This window comes from Excalfactoria chinensis, chromosome Z, assembly GCF_039878825.1.
Source record: "Excalfactoria chinensis isolate bCotChi1 chromosome Z, bCotChi1.hap2, whole genome shotgun sequence".
In the NCBI taxonomy this organism is placed as follows: Eukaryota; Metazoa; Chordata; class Aves; order Galliformes; family Phasianidae; genus Excalfactoria; species Excalfactoria chinensis.
Window position 1 is genome coordinate 3,477,903 of NC_092857.1, and position 10,354 is coordinate 3,488,256.

General features: G+C 35.6%; 1 protein-coding gene across 3 annotated transcripts in view; it reads left to right on the forward strand.

Annotated features, from left to right (window-relative positions):
• RIT2 (Ras like without CAAX 2) overlaps positions 1–8,965 on the forward strand; it is a 163,107-nt gene extending 154,142 nt beyond the window's left edge. For 2 of the 3 annotated variants that reach the window (XM_072359619.1, XM_072359617.1), the window contains exon 5: positions 7,429–8,820. In XM_072359619.1, coding sequence (XP_072215720.1) covers positions 7,429–7,656 — 228 coding nt within the window. In that variant the 3' untranslated portion in view covers positions 7,657–8,820. Of the gene's footprint in view, positions 1–7,428 lie in introns of all 3 variants that reach the window. The other variant, XM_072359616.1, reaches the window with a different exon arrangement.
• Positions 8,966–10,354: the final 1,389 nt, after the last annotated feature.

The window sequence follows — 10,354 nt, forward strand, 5'->3', positions numbered from 1 at the left end:
ACTCTCCATCCTCCATCTTCTGAAAGCAAACTCCAAAATGTGACATGGAAACCATAGAAAATCTATTATTTTCTGCACTGCTAAAGCTGTGTTTTCCTTCCTATCAAAATTCAAAGATCAGGCTAAGAGCAAAAAGGAAAGCATATCCCAGCCTCTATAATGCAAGTGCTTTTAGAACCTCTGGGAACAGCTGAGGGCATCAATTATCTTAGTAATGCACTGCGTGGTATTCCTGTACCATTCAGTCCATCAGGGAAACTCAGACAACAAAATGCAATCTTTTACTCAGCCGCACTCTGCTAATGAGGTCTGTTTCAGTCATTTGATCAACAATAACTCTGATATGTGAAAACAGTAAAAAGTGTCATGGAATGATGAAGTAGAAAATTAAGACAAGGGAAACCGGAGATACATGAGACCAAACTGAATCTGTTTCAACACCTTCACCATTACAATTAATTGTACAGTAGCATTTATCTCATCTAAGCAAAGCAAAGCCTGAAGAATTCACTGCCGTGAAGTAGGAATGATGTTTGACCAAATAATAATTTCTGAAGAATTCTAAGTGGATTTAGGAAAAATAGGCCTGACATAAACTCTCCTGTCAGGCTTCTGCAGTGTGTTACTCATTTACTGTTCAGTTTGCTGAAAAGAGGTGTTTGTATCCCCAGGAACTGAGGACAGCACTTTAGGTGTACATGTTTGGTTGGTTGAAAACTGCTGGTTTATATCAGCTGAATCTATTGTGGATTTTGGTCCAATCTTGAGTAAATTGAACTGCAATTCCAAGTAATATTTTTAAGCAATAACTCACACTCAAATTCAGTTAAAGATTCTGAAACAAAAATGAATGTTTTTATTGAGGGAAATGGAAATTGGGGTATCTAACACCAAATATATACATATTTTTTACTTCCTAATTTTTGTACATTTGTTCAGAACTGAAACCTAGTCATACTAAATAATACCTCATAACGGAGAGGGAAAAATAACCTTTTATAAAGCTCAGTCTTCAACATTTCTTTCAGTCTGAATTTATTTCTATTTGATCTTGTTCTCCCTGACATTCACGGGTGTACTTTTTGTGGCAAAAATACAATAGAAAGATTAGAATTGTAAATATATGAAGGAAAAAAAAAAAAAAAAAAAAAAAAAAAAAAAAAAAGGGCAAAACATCTTAGGACAGTATTCCTTCTTTTAAGTAATATAAATAGCAAATGTGCCACTTGTGCTAGAAAGGACAGAAAAAAAAAAATAAAATAAATAAATAAATAAATAAATAAAAGAATTTTCTGCTCTGTCTGAAAAGTTTCTGTTTCTGCTTAGGTTTTCATACCCAACCCACTGCTGAAAGATGTGAATACTTGATCTTTGACTTGAACAATAGCATTTCACACTTGGAAAGATCCTTAAAACAGACACTAGAATATCTCTGCCACCATGGATATTTATACAATTCTTGCCTATGGAAAAAATAAAAGCTAGATACAATAGGTCTGCTTTTAGGTTAGTGGACTGGCCTGCAAATTGCTTAAAATAGGAATTAAATGATTTACAGTGAAAGCATTTATCTTTAGGAAAGGAAGCAGGTAACATAGGGATGCTCAGATCAACCTTAATTGGACTCTGTCCCATCTATCAAAATGAAGAGTTTGTCCCTGTCCAGTTTACAGGGTAGTTCCCTGATGACCATCTATGGTGGGTGGTCTGGGACTAACTATTTTTTTTCCTGGTGCCTTAGACACATTGATGAACTTGGTATAGTGAAAATTGAGTATCTCTAGTGATTGTTCATCATTAAGAAGACATCTCACAGCTGTTTTGTGGGAGTGCCTTAGGCACAAGCTCAGTTGTCAGAGATGGGATCAATAACATTATCATTCATGTCAGACAGATAGTGGACTGTGTATATATATGTGTGTGTGTGTGTGTATTACTTTTTGTTTTTTGGAATGGCAGTCAATTTCTAGATACATTAGATTATTATTATTTATTTATTTTTTACTTTTTCTCCTAGCAAATATGCTTAGTGCTGATCCAGGTCTTAGGCAATAATTTTATTTTTCCATCTCCTTTTTCCCACGGCGTATTCTAGGTTTACATCCACAACAAATATTGATTCTGTTTTTTTCTAACATATTTATGGAATGGATAGTTAAGGGAAGGAATTTGAATAGATACTCCCAGTTTGTCTCCCTGTCTCCAAAATGAAATATGGATGCTGATGCAAAATCTGGCATTTGTTTTCTTGTTTTCTGGAACAGGGCTTCTTAGAAAAAAGATAAAACAAACAAACTAACAAACAAAACTAAAAAAAAAAAAAAAAAGCAAACAAACAAACAAACAGATTGATTATGATTAAGACACCTAAATATAAAAAGAGGGAATAGTGATCTTTCCTAGACATTATTCAGAATGCTTGTGACTTTCTATTCCTCTCATTACCCAGTATGGGAAAAACAAGGTTGCTCAAGATGCTGCTTCCCTGTGTTCCCAGAAGGTTATCTTCTGTTCATAGTTCACACAAATTACTGCTTGCCAAAAATACCGTCCTTGTAGAGCTTGATCAGCAGCCACTGAATTCCTTCCCCTTAGCCTCAGTGGGACTTGTATGAATACTGTGTTCAGAAATGCGTGTCTTCTTCTGTCTCTGATCAGTAACCAAGATCACATATCTCCAAGAGACTTCTCAGAACCAAGTTTTTGGTTATAAAATGAAACTGTTTCTCATTGCAAACTTAATGAGGGCATCCAGGGTGAAAGTCACAGCAATAAATGTTCTCAGAATCCTTGTAACTTTTTGTATTCCATGTGCACGTTTCTCCATGAGAGTTGGGATCTCCTAATCACAAAGAGAACACAGCAGAAACTAATGCAGATGATGCTATTGTAGAGAATAGATGCTTAAGCAGAAATGCATTGTTAATGAATAGTTAATTCTGCTAACAATAAAATATTTGTCAAATAGTCTACTTTAAGATGCACCTTTTCCAAAATTGATCAAAAGCAGACCACAGGCAAAGCTAAACAGAAAACTGGATGATCCTGGGTTAGATTTTCCAGATAATGACAGTTGAAGGGCAGAAGTGGATCATTTGCACTTTCCTTCTCTGAGCCAGGTATTACATACTGTTTATGGAGTCTAGTGATTGCCAGTGCCTCCCCACCCACTGTCCATCCCCAGCAGATTCCTTTTGGTTGTGTAGGAGCAAACCTTAGTGGGGAACTGGCTGTCTTGAAGATGGCAGCTCATCCATCATGGCTTTCACAATCTGTCAGCGTTGCATTTAATCTCACTTGTAATTTTCCAGGGAAGCTTGCAAAAGCCACAAACAGAATCTTAATGCTATAAAATGCTGCTTGTAGACAGTAAATGCTTTCTACGTGGATGAAGCTGTGCTCCTTTCAAGCTGCTCTAAGACATCCAGAGATGAAAAGCTCCCAAATTCAGCTTACAGTCTCATGTGCACAGATCAAATTCTGCTATGGCTGGTGCATCTTCTCTGTAAAATTACATAAATCTAACTGGATGCTTAGAATAAAGAAGCCATGAAAAAGACTGTTTTCCCAGGGGTCTTAAGCATCCATGAGGCTCCACTTCCTACTTCATGAATTTGTCCTTCTGGAGTAACTTTCACTTCTGTTACATGGTGAGCTTCACAGCCTTCTATGAATCTTTATCCAACCGACACCCACAGCTTTTAAATGAAGTTTGGATTCAGTAAGCTTGTGCCAACTCTTAAATCTTAATCTTTCATTATCTTCACTACAGCATCCTTCCTTCTTCATTCCCCTCTTAGGTTTACTTGTAAAGGAATGAGCAAAAGTGGAATCAATATAACCAGAATTATTCTCTGGGAAACAACGCCAGATTCAATCACAGAATGATGCTCTGAAAATGAGATATAAAGCTCTGCTTCCCAGATATATGTTCAATAGTACAACCTCGCTCCCTGACCCGTCTGTGTCACACTGACATATCATATCATCTCTTGATACAGACCCACAGAAGCTGCAATTTGTCAGCAAGTCCCTGAGCTGTGCAGATCTGATTTGGATTTCGACTATATAGTTTCTCTCATGGCGATAAGATGGGAACAAGGAAAATCCCTGGAATTATGTGGATGCCAGTGACCTCACTGAGGGTTTTATCCCTTGTTTCTCATTTCAGACAGACCTACCCTCTAGACAGTGTTATGAACTGAAAGAATGTGTTCTTTTCGTCTAGATGTACTTCTGCATATTTTCCTCAGCAAACGGAATAATAAAATTACTATCACAATATTTTTATGGATGCTGGAAGTGGCAGTTGTAATTGTTACAACATTAGATTTCTGAGAAGCTTATTTTCAGCCTTGGAGCTGAAAAACTTAGCAGAAATGTTCTATCTGTCTGTCTATCTATCTATCTATCTTTCTATCTATCTATCTATCTATCTATCTATCTATCTATCTATCTATCTATCTACCTATCTGTTTATGCCAGGTGTTCTTCCTATGCTGAATTACTTCATCAAATCTCATCAAAGCACTTAATCAATTCCAGAGGGCAAGGTTAAGAAAGATACCAGGCTTTGAAATTAACTATTTTCATTAATATCATTACTGTTGTCTCCATAGTTTGTAAAAAAAACTTTGGAGTTCAAAACAAAACATATGCTATTTTTAATAGAAATACTGCCAAATTTGGTCAAATTATGAAACTCCAACCACATGAAGGCTGGGAAAATTTTTTGTGCAATTACTTTCTCCTGAGTATCCTCCAGTTTCACAGGATCACAGAATCACTAAGGTTGGAAAAGACCCACAAGATCATCCAGTCCAACCAATCACCAATAATTCTCACTGGACCATGCCCCTCAACACAATGTTCAAATGTTTTCACAGCTCTTAGTATACTTGTTTCATAAAAGAATGTAGAATGACTTCTCTGCAATTTTTCTTCCTTACTGGCTGGATAAAGTACATGTTTTGGTTCTAGAATGGATAGACGTGGGGGAAAATAAAATAAATAAAATAAAATAAAATAAAATAAAATAAAATAAAATAAAATAAAATAAAATAAAATAAAATAAAATAAATAAAATAAAATAAAATAAAATAAAATAAAATAAAATAAAATAAATAAAATAAAATAAAATAAAATAAAAATTGAATTAGATAAGCAAGAAGAGAAAGTCATGGAGAAAAGGCAAAGGCTTTTGTTTGTTTGTTTGTTTTAAATAGTGTCCTGCTTGTACTCTAATTATATTTACAACTTTAGTTACTCTTTTAACATATTTCTGATTTTTTGTTTTTATTTTTTCTTTTCAATTTAGGTAATGAATTCATAAAATGTTCACTGAGATTACATCTCTTTGCTCAGAACTTCAGAAGCTTAAAAAAAAAAACAAAAACAAACAAACAAAAATAAAAGTAAATCATCCTTCAGCTCAAACAAGGCATTGCAAGAGGAAAATAAAAAAATAAAAAAAAATTAAAAGTCCAAAATAGACCAGAATAGTTTTCTATACAGACAATCAATTTCTCAATGGTTCCCAACAGACACATATTGAATCACACATTTTGCTTACACAGCTGCCCAGAGAAAAACAAGGACCATATTGCTACCCATCTCCTTTTGCTAAAGGTTGGCAATTATAGCAGTTGGAAAGCAATAACAATCTTTCCTAGTGTCAGCGAGTATTACTCAGGCTGGCACACAACCTCCCTGCTTACCCTTAAAATATTCTTAATTAAATTAAGATTAAAACTGTAATATATTGGTATTATCCCACTGATATTACAGATTTTATGACTCAGTGGAAAGGTGATGATCAGAAATTCTGTGGCCACATTACATAAGTATGAGCAAGATGCAGATTTACTTTCAGACTGGAATGAACCATCACTGTTTTTCATCCAGTATCTTATTTCTAAACATGTGCAGCTTAACAGATAGATACAATAAAAACAGTATGGTAGTGTCAGAAGCCAATCATAAAAGATCATTTTCCTCATGATAGGAATGAAGGAGATCATTTATACCATGAAACATCAGAGTTCATTTTCATAATAAATATAGATAACATTTTGGGTGTGTGAAGTTAGAAAAAAGAAATAAAACTGGTTCAGTCCCGGTAGAGAGTACCAATTTATACTTGTCATAACCTGGGATGTAGTCTTTCACAAAACTGTCTCAAACTTGCTCTTCATTTTTATCCAGACAGTTGGAAGGTTCCTAGAAAGAGTCACAATATCTCAATACAAATGAAAACAAAGTCTGGAACTTCTCATCTAGAAATTTAATACACTGTAATTTTCATCCATATAGTTTAATGTTCAAATGCTGAAAATAAAGGTTATTATACTGGTTGTTAAGCTAGTCTAAAATTTAGCTAGCTAATAGCATTTGTTCTGCTGCAGACTTGTTGTACGCTACTATATAAGTCCCTAAAAGTCAAAGAAATATTGTTAGTGGTAGGTAATAATTACTCCTGATAAACATTTAAACTCTACCTAAACCACACAGTAGTTAGCATGAAGAACACTTTCATTAGGGAATTAGCAGGCAGATGATCCAAGAACTAGCCAATAATAAAATTTTGGAAATTAAATCTCTGACTGAAAATTTTCTGACTGAAAAGGTCTTGGTTCCTTCTAAATTCACAGTGACTTCTCACTTACAGCTCCCCAAAAAACAAAGATACATTTCCTTGATCTTCTCTGAGAACAATGAGTACATGAAGCCATTTAGAGAAGACAGTCATCTAAAAACAAAATGAATTTCAGACCTTTGTACATCTCAAGCATGAGCTAAATGATAGGATTACAGACCTGTCAGGACCAAAATACTTAAAAGCAACAGAAATATACATATGACTGACCAAAAAGCAAAACAAAACAAAACAAACAAACAAAGAAGTATTAAAGCAGATATGTTTTCAGCTTCAATTCAAGTTGCCTCCAGAATTCCTGGATTAGATGGCTGCTGAAAAGGGATTTTCTTGGATCACAGTTCCACTATAGTCTTTTTGCCATCAGGTCTAGTCTATAAAAAATAAAAAAAAAGGAACCAGAGCCACCAAATCATACAGGATTCTGCACAAAATAAGGAAATGTGTATGAAAAAAATGGGTGCATATGAGACAATATGAATATTGTCACTAGGCTCTGTTCAGGCTTTTCACAGATTCAGTCTGATTATTTCACACATTTGTCTTGCCTATATGATTCTAATAGAATATATTTCCATTAAAATACTTGTTGGTGATTTTCCTCAAGACTGGCATTCCAGTTGTACCCCAGAAGTTTGACAAGACAGAGTTATGAGCACCTGTTGGATCATAGAGTCTGAATTAGATAATATTTATAGACCTTTTTTTTGTTGTTGTTGTTGTTGTTTTGTTGTTTTTGTTTTTGTTTTGTTTGTTTGTTTTCCCCCATACAGGTTTCAACTGAAGAAGGAATGAACTTAGCCAGAGAATATTCTTGCTCCTTTTTTGAGACTTCAGCAGCCCTTCGCTTCTATATTGATGATGTGTTTCATGGACTAGTGAGGGAAATTCGAAGGAAAGAGTCCTCACTGACTGTGGCAGAGAAGAAGATGAAGAGGAAGGATAGTCTGTGGAGGAAGCTGAAAGGTTCACTGAGGAAAAAAAAGGAAAGTACAACTTGATGGTAATTCTTCATTAGTCACCCCTCAGGAGCTGTCCACAGCAATCTACAACTGTTCAAAAAAGGCAACATTAGCACAGCATCTTTCAGAGCAGATTCTGGAGTTCCGTCCCTTCAGCACTCATGCAGAAGTAGTAGCTCCTTGAAGGCCCAACTCATGCCACCCTGTGGCTCCTCTGTATTATAGATCAAGTCACTTAGTATACCCTCTCAACCCTTCTCTCCAAATCTGAGAAGAGAAAATACTGTTTTCCCTGTGGTCCCTGGCTGTGGTCCCCGGCTAGGACTTAAACCAGCAGCCAGTGCAGATCCAGCTACCACCAACTCTAGAACAAGGAACGTGTCTATCACCTCTTCTCTTTGTGTACATGAATCATTTCACCACCCCAGGAATGAGAAACACCTATTTCAGCAGACACTTTGACAGTGGAATGAGTTTAGGATTTGATCTCCAGCTTTACATTCACTTGTAGTTTTAGGATTAGACTGTTCTCAGACCATGTGTGCATACTGAAATGGGACTAGAGTTCTGCAGGCTGTCTTGGAGATCCATCGCGACTGTTCTTTCCATTTAACAGGAAGGGTTGGCAAGTGCGGCATAACTCCCACATTAGACAACCGGAAGGCTGCAGGACTGCAGCTCTGTCTCCTCTACTTATTAATAATCACAACTGGCAAGCAGAGGTATATCTTCCTGCAGATATGTATTAAATTGACCACACTCCAGCAACATACAAAGGAGTACCAAAAAAACTCCACTGTCAGATACTTCCCAGAGCCTTCCCTAGAGCAACACAGACCTGTTCCATGGTAGAATCTGGAATATAGCAATCAGTCCTCAACTTACTATTCCTTGACTATTGAAGTGAGTCATTTGATTGATCAAATGGGAGAGTCTTTTAAATATTCCTTTTAAAAGCTGGCATGAAATAGAATATAGTCTCACTGATTTTTTTTTTTTTTCCTAGACTTCTTTAAATATTGAAATTATTTATAAATTTTACAATTTAATTGTGCATACATTTTGGTGAAAAATAAAGATCTTGAATTCCATTAAGCCAAGTTAGTATTCAGTGTTGTTTGTGTCTGGTCTGTGATAACTGATGTCATTAGAAAAAACTGAGTATTCCTATGTAATCTGTATTTTTTTAATTTTTCTTCTTTGACTCTTTTTCACCATTTGGACAAGTTAATAATATTTTGGAGGAAAAAAATAATTATATTTTGTAATTGGGGTAGCTCATTTGTTTTGCTGTGTTAAGTATGAAAAAGTTATGGTTTTATTAAAAAAAATCACTTCATTCACATCTGATATTTTATTCTCTACTTTCCATTCCATTCAAGAAAATCCTGTGATTTATTTTGTCTCTTCAGAAATTTTCCATCAAAAGCATCACTTCAATGTGTACAGTCAGATCATATGCGGCTCTATTTCTACCTCTGACATATTCTTTTATAGCAATACAAACACACACATTCAAGGTGAATTTTCCTTTTCTTAACGTCAAAAGCACAAGCCTGCATTTACATTACTGTAATTACTGTTATTATTTTACATGTACCACTACAAAGATTTTAGGTAAAGCTTCCTAGAGGCAGAGAGATGTGCTCGTTCTAAGTGTTTCTGAGCTATGTATTGATGGAGAGACAACAGGAGGCTACACTGAACAGATGGTAGATATGAGACTATAAATAACAAGAGGAAACATCTGTGACTGTTCCAGTACTGCACACTGCAAAGGGAGGAATGAAGCGGTTGTTCCACATGTAAGAGACCATAGAAATTACTGTCCTGAGAAACTGTAAGGTGTGCTCAGTAGCATTTCTCAGGCAGATGCCTAAACTTTAAATCAGTTGAAAAACATTTAACATTGGTTGTTGTTTCAACTGCACTAATGAGGGATGTGCTTTATCAGTGCTGTCTCTGCTTTGTAATTTTAGGAGCAGCTTGCTTCTGGTCATCTCAGAATACAAAGGAGTTGCATAAGGAAAGCATGGACACAGTTTAAGACTTTAAAGGAATTTACAAATTAAACATGTTCTTTTTCAATCATTAAGCACGTGTGGCATGAAAAAAATACCTTTCCATACCAATAAAATGTCAGCCTTCACATCAAGGTTACCAGATGCAAACTGCTGCTGGAACTGCTGCCTGGATCATACCAGATACTGCTCTATGTGCTGCAACTGGTTAGGAAAGTACTAGCTGTTATCTGAAACCACTCCAAGTATCATTTTGAGATTTTAACAAAACAGCTTGAGTACCCATGATATTTTCAAATTACTAGTATTAGTATAACTTACAGTGTCATTACTTTTAGGTGTACCAAGCCCATGAAATGTTCAGGTTCTCAATATCTCCACCGCTAACTCTTACATGCCAGACTATCAAAGCAGTTTTATACTAAGTTAGTCACTCCAAAAAGAATGAGACCTTCTGAGGATCTTCTACTACATCTTCCATGAGCAATTTCAGTCATCAGAATGCATACTGGGCAGAGAGTTCTGAGTTAATCTCACTCCTTTTTAGTCACATAAAACTTGAGTATGATATTTAGTCATTAAGTGACAGAGATCTTCTGCTGATTTGTCCTGTCTAGCCTGGAAGGTTAGCATGACATGAATAACTGATTAAAATGGATGCCCCTTTACAGCATCTATATGTTGCTCCATAAAGTGCAGCTTACTTCCAAGCCTAG